Source organism: Macrobrachium nipponense, chromosome 12 (genome assembly GCF_015104395.2).
Source record: "Macrobrachium nipponense isolate FS-2020 chromosome 12, ASM1510439v2, whole genome shotgun sequence".
NCBI classification, from domain to species: Eukaryota; Metazoa; Arthropoda; class Malacostraca; order Decapoda; family Palaemonidae; genus Macrobrachium; species Macrobrachium nipponense.
The window spans coordinates 49126006-49145066 of NC_087205.1; the positions used below are offsets into that span (position 1 = coordinate 49126006).

At 39.4% G+C, this 19061-nt stretch overlaps 1 protein-coding gene across 1 annotated transcript in view; it reads right to left on the reverse strand.

The window, feature by feature from the left end:
* The window catches only part of LOC135224794 (prolyl 4-hydroxylase subunit alpha-2-like), a 96009-nt gene that overhangs the window by 64722 nt on the left and 12226 nt on the right, over window positions 1–19061 (reverse strand). The window contains exon 2 of the mRNA XM_064264119.1: window positions 17533–17783. Within this exon, the coding sequence (XP_064120189.1) occupies window positions 17533–17741 (209 nt within the window). The 5' untranslated portion in view covers window positions 17742–17783. The remainder of the gene's footprint in view (window positions 1–17532; window positions 17784–19061) is intronic.

A 19061-nucleotide genomic window follows, 5' to 3' on the forward strand; every position in this document is an offset into this window, starting at 1 on the left:
TTATTGTCCTTTCGCCTGATTTGTCAGGCAGTGAACGGAGTGGACGCTGTGGTTCATGAAGACCTTGGGTTGCTCTGAGGGAGCCAGTCCCTCGGGGCAACTAGGAACCTCTATTAGCCCATCTGTTCCTTCTTCAGGTATGATATAAGGGCAAATGGTGGGTCTTGCGGCGGCTTGTAGTTCTCTAGGCCTAGAGGTTCCCATTGCTGTAGGTCCTGCTGTAGGTCCTGCTTCTCACTTGGCTGCCCAGTGATGACTCAGGGGATGGATTCCCCCACTTCCATCTTTGTCACAGTTCCTGTGTTTGCCAGGACCCTGTGTTGTTGTTGCTACCACCCACCGACAACTTACAATACATCAGTGGTGATAAGGACTGCTGTGCACCTGTTAACGCATTGAGGATGAAAGCAATGACGAGAGCATTCGAGAGGAGATCATGCAGAATGCTGTCTTCGTCATTCTCATTGTCTCCTTCATTATCGTCGTCTGCTGCCTCCTCTCCTCATCCAAGACCTCGGTCTGGGAAGAAGGTTTTCTCTCCGTCCCCCTACAAAATCTCATCATGAATTTCTGGGGTCCTGCTGCCTCTTCTGAGGAAGCAAGGGTTCTTGTCAGCTCTACCTCACCTGAAGGTGTAGGTACCAGTCCACAGGTCCCCATTAGGTTTTCGGAATCGGGAGCTAAGGAAATGGATACCTCAGTAACCACGCCCTCCACCAGTTTAAGAAGCATGCTTCCAAACAAGTGCTGTGTCAGGGCCTTCGTCTGATTTAGATGCCTTGAATGTATGAGACCCTATGGAGACTCGCACATCCCAATCTGTGAACAGAGGTTCCTGTCTCCTTACCAGGAAGGGCACAGGGCGAGAGAAAGAGAACAGACACTCAGGTACCTCAACTCTCCTTGCTGATACCACTATTGGTATTTGGCCCGAGGCCCGAACAGTTCCTTGGTGTTTAACCAAGCACCTGGAGAGGTGAAGAGGACGTCCCCTGTACAGACTCCTTCTACACGAGTTTCAGCCCTGCAGCAATCTGGGGCAGGTCGTGAGAGAGACTAATGCTCTTGTCAGCAGTCCATTCCTTCAGGCTCCTTCCAGTCCCCCAACGTGTGTGAGCAAGACCGAAGAGGCTCTACCCAGATCTTCATACTGATGGGAATGAGCAAGAAAAAAAAAGAAAAGAAAGACATAGTCTGCACCCTTTTGAAAAGAGGGAATTGCAGATTCGGTGAAAAATGTTACTACAAACATCCTAAGGTATGTCACAATTATGAGATTTATGGCAAATGTGCATACCTAGACAGCTATGAGGATGAATGCAGAGATCTACATCCAAAAATATGCAAAAACTTTAAAAAAGGAAAAGGATGCAATTTCAGAAAAAATGTAAATATATGCACCCTGTAGCCATGAATCAAAATCAATTAAACAATAAATTCCAAAATAAAAAAAGAAACAAATAAAGAAAGGAACAAAGAACATGAGGTGAAGGAAAAAAACAAGCCATCACCGCGCTATGGAATGTCAGCATCGAGAATGCAAGCATCAGCTCCCAGATACAGTGCAAGGAACAAGCACTATATGTGCGATGCCAGGGGATGGTGCAGATACGGAGATAATCGCAGATTCATACACAAAATGAATAAATATGAAGATGGAAGATCAAATATACTGGAAAAGTTGGATTTTTTAATGTCAGAATTGAAGCGTCCAGTGCTAAAACCCACACTCGCCACAAATTTGAGAAATGCATTTTATTGTAAATCTGGAATCCCCTTCGTTTCCTCTTTCGAATGGTGTAAGTGACTGTATATTTTGATGAGGAGAATATGGTTCACTTTGCATTATATAATCTGTACTTTTGTAAACTTCAGCATTAATTTTGCTCATCAATTTTACAATCAATCAGTCAATCAAATTGTGCACAGTCTACTTTTTTTTCATATATAACATCATATTTTTGGGGTCCTAATCATTCCAAAATTCAAACCTGAAGAAAATATCTTGAAAAATAAAAGAGTTATGGCCTTTTTAAATTTACAAATTTAAAGGCCTTTTTTCTCTATTTTTTTAAATCTGGTGAGTGTGGGATTTAGCGCTGGATGCCTCAATTTCTGGAAATGAAGAAAAGAACAACATACCAGAACAGGAAAGAGACATGGGAAAATCCTTATTATTACCCATATTAAATGGTGAAGATAACACACAAACCATCATAGTGATGAATGCGCAGGGTTTAGTTACAAGGAACTCAAAAAGAAAAATAGAGTTCTTAGAAGAACTAACCCAAACTAAAAAAAAAAATAGATATAATGAACATAAGGGAAACCTGGTATTCCTGAGAGACTAGTAATGATGGTCAGATAAAGGGGTTCCAAACTTATAGATCACATACAAAAAATAGGAATCAAGGGGGAACTGCAATACAAGGGAGAGACATAAATCAAGGAAAGATATATGAGAAATATAGTAACTCAGAATGTGAATTAATAGTAGTAGAATTGGAATCTGAAAAATTAGTGAATATCGTGATATATAGACGCCCTAATACTAAAGAGTTTGACACAATAATAGAAAAATTGGATGATAAATGTAGAAATCACAAAGACTGGACTATACTCCTATCCGGAGACTTTAACTTTCATTTCATAGATTGGAAAGAACAAATTGTGGTTGTATTTATACATATAAAAAAAAGAGTAATAGTAGTGCAGAAGATAAAGGCAATTCAAAAAGCTATTAGATATGCTACTAGAACACAACATTCAACAAATAAATCACCTGCCAACAAGAAAGGAAAATACTTTAGACCTAGTATTTGTGAATGAGGTGAATTATTTTAAAGAAATAATAGTTTATAATGCGAGTATTTCAGACCATAATGTCATAGAATTAACAGTCCATTCCAAAGCAAGTGAAAACAGAGATAAGCAAGAAATGAAAAAGTGGGAAGGATATGGAAAATACAATTTCTACAATAAGAATATAAAATGGTCAGAAATAAATGAAGAATTAAACAAAGATTGGGATAACATATTCATAACTGATGATATACAGGTAAATACAGATATATTATATAAAATATTAGAGAAAATAGTGGATAAATATAGACTGAAGAAGAAAAGTAAACATCAGTCATGCATACCAAGAAACAGAAGGATCTTGTTCAAGATAATCAGAAAGTGGAAAATAGGTCTTGCAAAAGAAAAGAATGCATGGAAAGTGATGGAACTAAGAATTAAGATAGAAAATGCAGAACTAAAGATTATACAATCAAAAGGAAATGAAAAATGGGGCTTGGAAGAAAAAACCATAGTAAATATCAAGCAAAACTCCAAACTATTGTGCTCATATGCAAAAAAGATGAATAAAAGAAGAATAGAAATAGGCCCTCTAAGAAAAGAAGGAAGATTAATAAATGAAAAAAAAGGAAATATGCAACACATTAGCAGAAAGATATAAGAGTGAGTTTACCCCTAGAATTGCTAATGAAGATAATGATACAGAAATAAGGGATGAAAATAGTGAATATTTATCAGACATAGGTATTAATGAAGCCGATATTGTGCAGGCTATTAATTAAATTAAAAATGGATCAACAGCTGGACTAGATGGTGTCTCTGGCATTTTGTTAAAGAAAGTAGTTCATTCTATAGCAAAACTGCTTGCAATATTATTAAGGCAAAGTGTAGATACAGGCAAGATTTATGATGAGCATAAATTAGCATATATTACCCCTACTTACAAAAGTGGATCAAGACTAGAGCCAAGTAATTATAGGCCTGTGAGTCTAACATCACATATTATGAAAGTGTAATGAAGAAAAATATTATGAAACATTTGATAAAAAATTATTTTTTTAATATAGGACATGGTTTTGTACCCAAAAAAGTACACAAACGCAACTGTTAGTCCACCGTGAGAACAAATACAAAAATATGATAAACGGAAAAGAAACAGATGTGGTTACCTAGACTTTGCAAAAGCTTTTGACAATATATTATAATATATTAGCAAAGAAAATTAGAAAACATAATATAGTGGACAAAGTAGGAAGATGGATAAAAGAATTTTTACACAACAGAAAACAGATAGTTATTGCAAACGATGAGAAATCAGATGAAGCTAAGGTAATATCCGTGTGCCACAAGGTACGGTGTTAGCTGCATTGCTGTTTGTTATTATGATTGCAGACATAGACAGTAATGTTAAGGACTTGGTAGTGAGTAGTTTTGCCGATGACGCAAAAATAAGTAGAGAAATTACTTGTGATGAAGATAGGAACTCGCTACAAAGAGACCTTAACAAAGTATACAAATTGGCAGAGGTAAAAAGAATGGTATTTAACTCTGATAAATTTGAATCAATAAATTATGGAGATAAAGAAGGAAAGCTATATGCATATAGGGGACCTAATAACGAGACAATCACTAATAAGGAAGCAGTTAAAGACCTTGGTGTGATGTTGAATAGGAACATGTTATGCAATGATGAATTAACAATACTATTGGCAAAATGCAAAGCAAAAATGGGAATGTTCTTACAGCACTTCAAAACAAGAAAAACTGAACTCATGATTATGCTTTATAAAACATATGTATGTAGTCCACTTGAATATTGCAATATGATATGGTACCCACACTACCAAAAGGATATTGCACAAATTGAGAGTGTACAAAGGTCCTTTACAGCTAGAATAGATGAAGTTAAGGATCTTGACTACTGGGAAAGACTACAAATTTGTAAAGGAAAAGAGAACGCTACATGATAATACAAGCATGGAAACAGGTAGAAGGAATTGCCGGACACATCATGGAGCTATAAATAGGTAGATTAATAGTGCCCAAAACTATACCGGATAACTAAGGAGAGCACACAGGACATTAATCCACTACGCACCAGCATCAACAATGCAGCATCTATTCAATTCTTTGCCAGCTCATCTGAGGAATATATCAGGAATGAGCGTAGATGTGTTTAAGAATAAGCTTGACAAATAACTAAGCTGCATCCCAGACCATCCAAGATTGGAAGATGCAAAATATACTGGAAGATGCATTAGCAATTCTCTGGTAGACATTAGAGGTGCCTCACATTGAGCGACCTGGGGCAACCCGAACAAGATGTAAGGTAAACACTAGGAGGAGGCACTGGGTGAATGAAATGACAATTTCCCCACCATACATGACCACACGGGGAAACGAATTTCATAATCCCTTGACCTGCAAAAACTCTCACATCTACCCTGACCTTGTCCCAGCGGTGAGATGTTAGTTCTTGGATCCAAACATGCTGTCCAATAGTCAACCTGGATCAAGGGCGGGCATGCTGATCATACCGGGCATTGACCTGCTCAGCACAGGCGGCAGTACAGCAGTCACAGTCCTCAGTCTTGACCAGCCACTCCTTTGAAAAGGACTGGGTGTGCAGGGATGCATGACCTGAGAGGTCAGCCATACAGGATCTGGGCGGGGAAACGGTTTGTGAAAGTGGGAGTATTCCAGAGCTCTGAGAGACCTCGATCAAACTTCACAATCAATGTTGCCGGAGGATACCTTTGTCAGGATAAAGTGGTTCATCGACTCCACAGTGGCCTCAGCATGACCATACAATTGTGGATAATATGAGGAAGTCACCCCATGAAAAACTCCCCATCACTCCATGAAGTCCCAGAACTCAGTGCCAGTGAACTGTGATCCTCCATCAGTCCAGATGCAAAGGAGGGCACCAACTTCCCAGAAGTAGTGGCAGAAGATCCCAATTGTGTTAGAAGCAGTTGTCTCACCTTTGCATGGGACAACAACAAGCCACCCTGAGAGTTGGTTGACTGTGAGAAAAGGTTTTCCTGGTAACAGTAAAGAAATCTGCTGAAACAGACTCAAAAGGCCTTGTGGGGTTGTCATCACTTATTAATGGTTCCTGCTGCTGGGTTGGATGCAATACCTGGCATGACTCACAAGCTCTAATTGTGTTGACAATGTCTGTGTTAATACCAGGCCAGAAGACGACCTGTCTTGCACAGTGCCTAGAAGATTCCATGCCCCTATGGCTGTCATATAGGTGGGACAAGGTGTAGTGGCAGAGGTGGCAGGAACTATAACTCTTGCTCCATACAGGACAAGGTACCATCAGCACAGAACTCGTCCCGTATCTTCCAGTATGGGAATAAGGAGTTATGCAGGTAATATATGTTGGAGGGGAATCCTGAGGTGTCACAGTCGAGTAGGCATGAGTAGACAGGGTCTCCTCTTGCTGTGTCTCATAGATCCTAAGGAATCCTGTCTGCATCTTGAGCTGGAGACTCTCCTGAAGAGGTGACAGTGTACGCAGCCATGATTGTTCAGAGATGGATGGCAGAGGGGGCATCTGTAAGTTTGTTCTCTGATGCTGGGTGGCTGACTTGGGCTTGAGCCAAGGCATCAGGAATGTTCAGAGACTTGCCAGTACACCACACAGCTATGAATAAGTAAGGCAAAATTTTCTCCTTCAGATGCTGGAGACGAGGATTCTCGATGATGTTCAGCGAGTAATGCAGGATAGGTATGAGAGGGCAGTGATATGTCATCAGAGTAAAGTATTGTACACTAGCAAGATACAGCCTACATTTTGACAACATCCAGACCACGACCAGCATTTCAAGTTCAATAGTGGCATATCATGTCTTGTTGGTAAGGAATCGAGAGCCACACCGAACTAAAACCAGGCGTCCATTACCATGGTCCTGCAGGTGTGCATATCCAATACCATTTAGGCATGGACATCTCTGGAGGATGACATGCAAGTCTGGGTCGAAGGCACCGTGAAATATTGGAAGGAGGATTGCTGACTTGACATGTCAAAGACCTCATCATGTTCTCTTGGGGCTCATCAGAGGGTGTAGAGGCTGGGCTGCAGCAGCAATGTCAGGGGTGAACTCTGCCAGTTTGTTGACCAGGCCCATGAATGATGTGAAGTCTGTTAGGTTAGCCAGAGCTGGTAAATCCCTGAGGGCACTGACATTTTCTTGCTTAGCTGAAATACCCTCTCCCGAAAGCATGTATCTGCAGAAGTTGACAGTAGGTGCAGCAACCACAAACTTGTCTTTGCTGAGGGTAATTCCAAAATTGTGGCACCTGGTGAGCATCTCATGGATAAGGTAAAAGTGTGACTGGTAATCCTCACCATGGAGAAGGATTTCATCAACAAGCTTCACATTTCTTGACTCCTTGAAAGGCCATATTGCCTCACAGATAGAATGCATCTCCAGGAGCTGCAAAGCCCATTGGCCCTCTGCAGTGTTTGAAAAGACTATATGGCATAATAAAGGAAGTCAAATGTTGATCCTCTTCGGCAAGTTTCATTTCTCAGTACCCTCAAGGGTACTGTTATGAAAAACTGAGCTTTCGGATCCACACTACGAATTGCAATGATGGGTGTTGGTTAAGGGTGGGCTGGGCAAGAAACTTGGCTATTCAGCTTGGAGAGAGCAACAGTGATGTGTACTCCCGTGATGTTCTCCACAATGATGACCAGAGGGTGATACCATTCATCATGTACTGGGTAGGGGTTTTCTGAGTGGAAGGGTTGGGCAGACAAGAGCACCTGGAAAGGGTCATAAATCTTGCATTTCCTCATCTCTGCACCTATTTTCCTCCCTTCTGTGTAACCCCTCTTGTGCTCTTCTTCAAATCTTTTTTGTTCTCTTCATCATCTTCGCATCGTCTTTTCTCTTCTTCATACTGGCGAGATTCCTCTAAAAACTTGATAAGTTGAAGGAAATATGTTCCATTTGGTTGGGTGGCAAGGGAGGAAGGTCTGGTAATGATGGAAAAGGAGTGGTGGATAGGGGGAGGAGGGTGGTGTCGTCCTGGCACACTCTTCTCCCACGGTGTTCCCATTGTGAGCAAACACTGTGTTCCCACTGCAGGCATAAACTTGGTCTGTAGTCACTTCTACCTGACCTACAAAGTCTTCTTGCACATCCATTACATGTGATATGCAATGAATGACACATCAAAATAATAAAAGGATTCCTCATTTTAAAACAACTGTTTAAATAAGAGTCACTGGATCATTGAGTGAGTGTGTGCATTATGTATGTTTGTGCCTGCTCTGCTGAAATGGACCAGTCAATAACCCAGAAGCAATTAAGGACATTAGCTGTATGGCTCTACACTCTCACCTCGGGCAGCAGAATGTGTTTTACATGTCACAATCACTATGTGAAATGGACAAAAGGGACACTTGCAACACAATAAACCCACAATAACATGTTGGGTGAGGCAGTGAACAGATGAGGGTCATTGATTAATGGTGCTGGGAGCCATACATTGCAGAAAAATCCTCTTAAATGAAAAACTTCACTGTTCAATGAAGTATCCTTATCACTAAAGGTTGGGATGAAGGAAACACCGAGATGTCTAAATTAAGTAAGCAAATTCACAGAGGTGCAAATTATGTGCATGCAAATGAATACACAGCAGTGCTGTGCTAGCAAAACATTACTGCCAGATGGGTGAGGTTTGGTCATCACATATCGTACATGATACATATAGGAATGACGTACATTTAATACATTAGGGAGTTACACAAATGGGCATGAAATATATGAAAATATAATACATATATATAACATTTAAATTGGTAATCAAGTTACACATAGAGTCTATTCGGGCAGTGGTTGATTTACTACTAGCAGCAGCTTCCAAATATTATAAGAGTGAATGCTATATCGAGGACTCAGTTTCCTCATTCGCACAAAACATGAGATCGCCAACTTACTGATAAGTTAGCAATACCTGCACCTGCCAATTCGACACCTACGGTACCTACTAGCATCTCTAGTATTCCACAAACTAAATTGCCTCAAATTTCTATAACTACTTTTGATTGGATAATTGAGCACTAGTATCCTTTTTGGACTTTTTTTCAAAATAGTTATTCATGATAGGCTGGACATTAATGTGTCATAAAGTTTTCTATGCCGAATAGTTATGTTAAGGGTAAAGCATGTGAAACTATTGAGGGTTTAGCTGTAACTCATGCTAGCTCAGTAGTGATTTTGACTTCAAGGGCTTGTACTGCCTCCGTCTCATATGACGTCTTTTTATAAATTTGCTCATAAATATACCAAAGGGCTGCAGTTGGTTTTAGTTCTTGTCTTTTATGATAGAATGACAGTTGTAAATGTAGTTTTGCAAAGAAATATTAGAAAAAAATGTAGAAATAAAAATAAAATTTACTGAATCTTTGTTCTCGGTTATTTAAGTAAATATTCTTCAAGAAATATGCTAAGAATTTGTTACTGATTTTATTTCTTATTTGTATTGATATTGTGATCTATAATTATAATTTTACAAAATAAGATAAAATTATAATTTTACAAAATAAAATAAAATTATTTATTAAAAAAATATACAAGTTGGTCACATTTATGATTGTCTTGTAAAAGAGGCTCCACAGTGGATTGTAAATAGTCATTTTCAACTTCTTGTTGAAGGTAGGAAAATTTTTTTTAATTTTCTTCTTTCGGCATGTGTATTTGCATATCTTCCTCTTTCCATTGATGTGTTTTTTCGTGAATTGGCTGACCTCAAAATTTAATCGGCCAGGAGCTGTATAATGATTTTTTAACCCACCCACTAAGGGCTATTACTGCTGTGTTGCTTGCCCTGGGTTTGGCAAAGAGAGTAGGGAAGCTTCATGGCCTTTTCTTCAATGTTAAGCACTTGAGAGGATTTGGATCTGTTATGCTCGAGTCATTTTCAATCCCCTCCCTAGAAGATTTTGTAGTTGGTGACTCTGACAAGATGCTACTAGTCCAGATAGGGCACTGCGATGCTACCTTAAAGGTAGCATCTCACTTAACAGGGATTGATAATGAAACACACCCATTGGTTTTATTAGTAGTTTTACTATCTTCAACACTTGGGTTCATCCAAGCCTTTACTGAAATAATGAAACAAACTCATAACTTCATGCCCAGCAGTCTGGCAGTTGTAGGTATTCCCTGATGGGAAATTCCAGTCGGTTAGAGATTTACCCAGACTCAACTTTCTAATGGGTAAGTCTCCTTACTAAATACCAAAGGTTTGTATTTTTTATAGGAACAATAGCAAATTTGTTTATTAATTTGTATTTTTCCAAACTTACAAATCTGAAGGTTTTTACATTTATAGCCCTCTCAGCCACCCCTCATTCTGGTACCCAGGCCGAAATGTAAAGTAAAGTGCTGACCAACAAGTGGGTGTGACTTCCCTCCTACTTTGGTAGTTGATGACCTTGTCTGAAAAGTTTTATCTGAAAAGTTAATAGCCATTCCACTTCGGGGCTGCAAGATAAATCCTATGTAAAGACCTTCAGGTTTGTATAGTATTAGGAAAAATGCAAATTAGTTTAAAATTTCCAATTTAAATGATCTCAAGGAAGATATTGTGGCCTGTCCTATTGACTTTTCCTTGGCTATCACATCACTTTGGGGGCCCCAGAAGGAACCCATAGTCTAAGCTTGCTGTTGGGTTTTTGGACCAGGTGGATTCTATTGTTTTTGTCAAGAAAATTCCCTCTGGTCCAGCCACTCATGCAAGACTTTCTCTGCCTCTAGCTCACCAGAGAAAATATGTTCCCTTGGAGAGCCCATTGCTGACCAAACAGGTTGATCCAGACCTGAACCATCTGTGTCCCAGCCCATTGCTAGAGTGCCATGTGGAGGGGGATATCTCTCAAGCAGTTGAGGGCAGTGGCACTAGAATCAATTGCCATGGCAGGGTTCCAGACAGTCTGATGGATTAATCTTTGATCCCTTACAGGGGCTAAAATTGCTTGTTCTTCTGGCATTTGTACACCTGTGGAGGCAGTAGCATTTAAGAGACTGATGCCGTTTGGAGGAAGGGGCCATTACCTACCTAGCCCACCAGACAGTAAACCAGTGGGCAAACCTGGTGTTGAAGGGGTGAGACACTTTGCTGTCTCAACTCTCTAGGTTTGTTGGTCCCAAGTCAACTTTGGCTCTTAGGATGGAAAGTAGGTACTGGGATCCTCGTCCCTTTTTGCCAGAGGTGAGATGGAGGCAGCGGTAGACAGGCTCTGAATCAATAACAATGACAAGCTGGTTCACCAGGCAGTGTCTCAAGACCTTTGGGTTGTTGCATGGTGCTGCAGCTCTATCCTTGGGTCAGGCTGGCCTTCCTCTTCAAGTCAGGGAAAGTACTAGACTTCCTTGATCATTCAAAGAGGTACCCAGCCTTCCTCTACTCTAGTAACGAAAGGAGTGTAGTTGCTCCACTTTCACCCCCCTCCTGGGCTAGGGAGTGGAGCAATGGAAAGAAAGATGCTATTGGCAGCATTCCTCCCTGCTTGCTGCTGATGTCTTGCGGGGTTGGGGGTGCCTGTCAAACAACTGGACAACTTGGCAGGAACATGGAGCAGAGACTTGTGTAGTGGATGTCCTTCTGCCACCTCTCACTCTTGAACCAAACTGATTCCAAATGTATGTTCCTGGCTTGTAGAAAATTCTCATCAATGGGAAAAGGTGAATGTGATGCTCTGGAAAGGCATCTTGGAAGTTGTGAAAGACCAATCTCTGTGAGTTTACAGACGTTTGTTTCTGGTGGAGAAGATGATAGGCAGCTGGAGACTAATTAATGGCCTCTCTCCATTGAACCGGATTGTTCACCAGACCCAGTTCAAGATGGAAATGGTTTGTTCAGTTCTTGATTTCATCAACGAGGACGACTTCATGCTTTTCAGTTAATTTGAAGGATGGGTATTTCCAAATGTCTATCCATTGGTCCTCTAGGAAGTACCCCTGCTTTATATAAGCTCTGAGGGATGGTGTTCCAGATCAGGGAACTTTGTTTTGGGCTTTCACCTGGCCCCCAAGTGTTCACACGGGTGTACACATTGATTCCAGCTTGGGCCCATTCACACAGAATGTCTTCTGAGCTACCTGAATGATTGGTTGGTCCTAGCGAGCTAGTTGCTGTAGTTGCTTTGGGACAGAAATCTTCTCAAGTTTTGTCCCAACCTAGGTGTAGCAATCAATTTCAAGAAGTTAGATATCATACCCAAGCAGAGGGTAAAGTACTTGGGCATGCTGATAGGCACAGCAGCAGCAAGTCTTCTCTTCCGGTTCTCATATCAGCAGATTCAGAGGAGTAGTGCAGTAGTTTCTGTCTTGATAGGAACAACCTGCTCAGCAGTGGAAGGATGTTCTCGGTCACCTGTCATCGTTGGAGAGGTTGGTCTTTCATGGGCAGCTTTATCCCTGCCTTCTTCAGTTTAGGATGTAGGTGCTTTCGTCTTTAGCGAAGGACCCTCCTATCTCTCCTATTCCTCTCTTGGAGGAAGTAAGGAGAGATCTGGCTTAGTGGTTAGATGACAGGAACTTCATAGCAGTATTGGCACTCTCCCTCTTGAGATGCTTCTCTTCTCAGATGCATCGACCAAGGGATGGGTTTCACACCTGGGAGAGTTGTTGGTTTTAGGTGTATGGAACCAGAACAACGGACACTTCCATGTCAGTATCCTGGAACTAAAAGCAGTGTTCCTGGCTTTGCACAAGTATCAGGGCACTTTGTGATGTTGATGAGTGACAATATGATGGCAATGGCATATGTCATCAAGAACAGTGCACAAGTGGGCAGTAGCGCACTCAGTAGAGCTGTCCACCAGGTACATTCAGGGTTCTCGAAATGTAGTGACAGACAAGCTAAGTCAACAGAGTCAGGTGATAGGGACAGAATGGTCCCTACACCTTCTGAAACACTTCAAGTTATGGAGAGTTCCAAACATAGACCTTTTTGTGACTCTAGAGCCGAAAGTTACATGTTCGCTCATTTGTGCCTGACACATGAGGTGCGATGGAGGGTGTCTTTTAGTACCCATGGAATGATATGATATGTACGCTTTCTCTCCATTTTGTCTAATTCACTGGATGATCAACAGGGTGCTGATTATCCCGAAACTCAGGTTGACTCTGGTGGCTCCCAAGTGCCTGCACACCAATTGGTATCCGGACCTGCTGGCTCTGTTATCCAAGGTCCTGAGAGAGATTCCCCTGTTGCACAATTTTATTTGCCAGCCACACATCAAGAGGTATTACCAGGCAGTAGAAGCACTAGCATTTCATGCCTTAAGACTGTCCAGCATCTCGTGTTAGTGAGAGGGTTCTCTTGACACATAGCGAAGGAGATGTCTGGATACCAGCAAAAAACCTCAGCAGCTGTGTACCATATTCTATAGTTGGTACCATCGACAGGGTATCCTCTGGTCAGAGCTACTCTTCAGTAGGTAGTAGATTTACTCATCTTTCTTTGCTGAGGGAAACTTCTGTGTCTCAGCCAAAAAAGCTATAGAGCTGCCCTGGGATAGGTCCTTCTGATGAAAGGAGTCACTCTCTTGTCCTCATGGGAGATCTCTGTGCTCCTGTGATGCTTCGAGTAGTCTTGCCTACCTTGGTTGCCCTGGCTTTGGCAAAGAGATTAGGCATGCTTCATGACCTTTCCTTTGATGTTAAGCACTCAAGGGGATAGGGATCTATTATGCAAAAGTTTGTTCAAGAATTCATAATGAACACTAGATTTCATCAATCCCTGATGCCAGATTCGAGTCCTTTTCGATCCCCCTTCCTAGAGGACTTTGTTAGTAGTGATCAGGATGAGATGCTACTGCGTCCAGTTAGGGTGCTGCAGTATTATATCTTAAGAGAACTCGACATCTCAGGCCTGAGTGTCAATGCCTCTTCGTTGGTACTGGCTCTGCCAAGAAAGAGGTGTTCAAGAACATGATCTCTTTCTGGCTTTGTGAGAACATTATGCTTCTCTGGCGAAGAAGATGCAAGTATGGTCCAGCCAGAGCTCGCGAGGTTGGGCCATTGTCCCATCCCTGGCATTCCAAAAGAACCTATCAGTTCAACAGGTATTATGGGCAGGTGTGTGGTCGCTCCAGACCATATTCGCCCCATTTTACCTTGACACATGTTCCTTGAGTCCTGTGGTGGCTGCCCCAACAAGTTATGTAGCTCCATCAGCTTCCCGAAGAAAACAAATAGCATCTAGTCTAAGGTGTTTAGTAAGCAAGAGAGAGTGCATGTGAGTAACTGGTCTCCTCCCTTTTCTCTTTTACTTTTCTCTCTCATAGAGCAGAGTTAGGTAGCATACAACATGCTGAACAGATAAGATTTGCAGGTGAGTACATGACAGGGGTATCCTGTCCTTCATCTTTTTTGTAGGTTGATTGGATTGGATGCATGTCCCCCCACACTCTCTCTCTCTCTCTCTAGGCAAGGGGAGAGGATAGACAATGAAAAAACCCATTGGTTTTTCATAGCAAGTTTTACTGTCTCCTGAGCATACTGGTTCTTTTAGTCTTCAATAAGGTATTAAAAGCAAACTCATTACTTCATGCCCAGAAGTCTAGCAGTTGTCATATTCCATATGTTCAACTGGCTAGAGGTGGGAGACACCTTCTGCACCTCTTTGGAAGTGTATACACCCAAGCTGACAAGGGGCTGTTCAGCCAATCACACCTGGAGAAACAGTGACGTAGAATGACATCATCTCTCTTTCTGCCAATCATCGGAAGAGGACGAATGTTGAAAAAGTTTCATGTATTTCGGAAAAAAATACGCAAAGAAATTTATTTCTTTTGCCCTTATATATCAGTACCCATGCATAAATAAATTGGTACGTTGGAACCATTCTTTTTATCATTACATTTCTTACAATCAATGGTGTGGCTGCTTAGCCAATCACAGCCCCGAAAACAGTGACGTAGGAATGACATCATCTCCCTTTCTGCCAACCATTGGAGGAGGTCAAAATTGATGTTCAAAAAGTTATGTTCATTGCAAGACTGAAATATAACAATTAAATTTAGACTTCAATTAATGATGAAAATAACTGAATCGATTTCGTACCATTAGATTCTAAACTTACTTGGTATTTTAGTCAAATTTTAAACTAGTGAAATGTTGTACAGTACATCTACCGTACCATATTGTTGTGCATTGCTCAAAGTTACACATATTTCGGAAAAGAAGCAAAAAGCGTGTATGATACCTATTTGTTTTATTTTTGTTTAGAGGCTTGAACTTGTTTGTTCTTCGCATCAGTGGATGACCAAATGTGAAAAACAAAACAAGAAACTGTCGCCTAGTAAGAAGAATTTTTTACCACTGGGCAACCAGACAAATCCCCAAAACTGACAGGAATGATCAAGAAATGGAAAAGTTACCTTTGCAGTAGAGTTTGATGTCTGTTTTCATATAAAGGAGAATTCGTTAATGCTAATATTTTTTCTCCGAACTGAAATATTAGTCTAGCATTCTATAATGTCAATTGGCTATCACTCAGGCTGAAATTAGTCGTACCTTAATCCCCTTGAGCCCTGTCATCATTAGGATCAGGGCTGACTGCATAAGTATCCATTTCTACCTGCAATGATACCTTTTGTGCCTTCAACTAAAATTCACTAGCCCATCACCCTTTTATCTTCCACACCCCCCTTGAAGAAACATGAACTTAAGAGGGCCAATGTCAGCCTACCTTTTCCTTAGTACTATATCTAAATATTCCACTCTCAGCATTATCTTTTAGTCTGTTATAGCATCTGGATTTGGATCTTACTGAGCCCGATATTTAGATATTGAATTCCTCATGATTATGCACTTGATAAGACCTTTCTATATTATAAATTATTTTTTTTAGTCTCAAAATGTTTAGTATACCGACACTGACGTCAAAGTTATAATAATAATCCAAAGAAAACTCATAATCTCATGAGTCAATAAAATGGGAAAGTAAATCCGAAGTAGTATCTCTGTTTGATTTTGTTATTTAAAATATATGCAGCAGAAACTTGCAATGACCTACACGGTTTCTTGTCAATCATAAATAACAAAATCAAACAGGCATACTACTGTGGATTTACATTCCTAATATAATAATGATAAGGAATTTTATTTCACCTCAAGGCCATTTGCATGGAACATACAAAGTATAGACAATAACATACAAAATCTAGATACTTGAGACAACATGATTAAAAAATGATGAATCAGCAATATCCACAGTGTTGCTGAAGAAGTATAAAAGATGGTATATTCATAATAATGGCAATAACAGCAATGATATTGAGAATAGTAGTCAAAAAAACATTAAAAATTATGATAATTTTTGTTCGTGTTCATAATAATGGCAAGAACAATAATAATATTGAGAATATTAGTTCATAAAACATTAAAAATGATGATAATTATTGTTCAGATAGCATATATCTAAATTCCAGCTAGGGGTTTTAAGGTGGTTACAGTAGTCAGGTCCAGAAGCTAAATATGAAAATTGAAAAGAGCAAATCTCTATACTGATTATTATATCAGTAATAATGTCTGAATGTCTCCTACAATTGGTTGACTGACTGAGCAAGGAATGGGGAATTGTTACCTAGTTACAGCGTTCCATGCATGCGTGACAGTTTTCCAGCCTGCATGCAGAGGCCAATAAGTGGAGCAAAGTAACACACATGATGCCCATGGATGGTTTATAGACTTAATGGGGCAGGGCCAGCAGGCTAATGTGAGAGGCGGCATACTGATTCAGATGATAGGTTTTCGACACAATCCTTTGTGACTTCGTGAGACAGCGAGAGATAGGCTTCCGCGAATTAAGATATATGTTTAAGCGCAGACCATAATGTTATACCGCAACTAGGCCCTATGGATATTAGTTTATCTTCTATTATCTTTTTATTCTATTTATATTTTTTTTAAATGAGCTGCATAAAATGTTAGGACAGTTCGTCTTTAGTTAAAAAAAAAAAAAAAAAAAAAAAAAAAAAAAAACATCACAAATGATATTTCCGGGGGCTGGTGAATTATATTCTTAAACATAGCCAAAGGGGTGAATGTGACTAAATGGGTTTTCCAAAATACATGAAACCTTTTCAACATCACTCATCCTCCTCCGATGATTGGCAATTCTACATCACTGTTTTTCCGGGCAGTGATTGGCCGAGCATTCCCATGTCGGCTAGGGAATATACGCTTCAGTAATATGCTTCCTGCATGGGTAGAACCAACCAACTGGTTCAGAGAAGTACCGACACTCCACCCATCAATGGGCATGTCTCTTGTGTAGAGAATGAAGGTTTGTATTTGCATGGGAACAAGGAGCAAATTTTAACAAATAACTTGTATTTGTAGTTTTCCTAACGTACACACTTGAAGTTCTTTACATTTACATCCAACCTCAGCCACCCCTCATTCTGGTATCTTGGCCAGAAGGCAAAGGGGAGTCCAGACCAACAGGTGGGCGGGACTTCCCCCTACCCTTCGGTAGTTAATGACATTTTGTTAAAGTTAAACAGACCTTCCAGCTCGCGTTTGCAAGCTAAGTCCCTATGTGAAGAACTGCAGGTTTGTACATTAGGAAAAATACAAATTAATTTTAAAATATACTATTTTTTGCAGTGTAATAATAACATACTAATATATTGTATACATACTGATAATTCTTTACATGTTATTGTGGCAAGCAAGAACAATCTAAACATACCTGTTAAAGACATCGGTTAATCTTGTGAGAGATTTCAAGAGTGTGTGAACAATCTCGACTGTTCTTTCTTCGTTTTCCCACAGTTGTTGAATTTGATAAGAAGAAGCATGTAGGGCGTGGCCTCCACTTGTCACGCCCATCTGTGTACTACAGATGATATAAATAACAACAGAAGAAATAAGCGATGATCTAATGGATACATGCACCATATTTTTATGTGACGTGTAGCTGGGATCTCTAGCAATCAGTTCCTGTTGATAAATGATCACATTACATGAGGGCCTCTGTGCAAGCAGAATAAGCTGTGTAGCAAGAGCAAAGGTTAGGATGTAAGCCAACATAAAAAGATTCAAAGACCTGGAACTTATTAGAAAAAAAAACTACCAACCTCTTGGTCATTACACACTTCAAGGACCATCATCCCAGCCCCTTCATTTCTTCGAATGTTGTGTGCAAGTAAGCTTGCACGGCCAGGATGTGATCATGAGACTTACGCTGGGTCAGTGGCAAATCTAGTAATCTTTTATTGGGGGCCACTTAGGATTATAATATTATATATATATATATATATATATATATATATATATATATATATATATATGTATATATATATATATATATTATATATATATATATATATATATATAGATAGATAGATAGATAGATATGATAGATAGATAAATAGATAGATAGATATATATGTACTGCATGTGTATACACACACACACACATATATATATATATATGTATATATATATATATATATATATATATATATATATATATATATATATATATATATATATATATAAAGGCAATCCCCAGGTTACGACGGGGGTTCCGTTCTTGAGATGCGTCATAAGCTGAAAATCATCATAAGCCGGAATGGTAAAAAATCCTAAGAAAACCTTACTGTAAATGCTTTGAAAACTATGTAAACTGCATTCTTATTGCATTTTTCATCAAAAAAAGCTTCAAATAATGATTATTTTGCATTTTTGTGTCATATTTCTAATGCCAGATGAGCGTTGTAGGCATTGTAACCCTGGAAATGATTTCTGATGAATATAATTGAAAAGTGCCTTGACCTCGGAACATCATAAGCTGAACCCGTCGTAACCCAGGGACTGCCTCTATATATATATTATTATATATATATATATATATATATATATATATATATATATATATATATATATATATATATATATAGATATATATATATATAAATATATATAATATATATATATATATATATATATAATATCTATATATATATATATATATATATATGTATATATATATATATATATCTATATCTATATATATATATATATATATATATATATATATATATATATGCAGTACATATATATCAATATTCATATATGTATGCACACACTTATATATGTATATGGACAAAATTTACATCATATGCACATATATATTGTATGTACTGAATTACAAGGAGTTACAAGGATTAGGATGTCTCAATTATTAGTCCATCTGAGGAGACATCATGTGCTCAC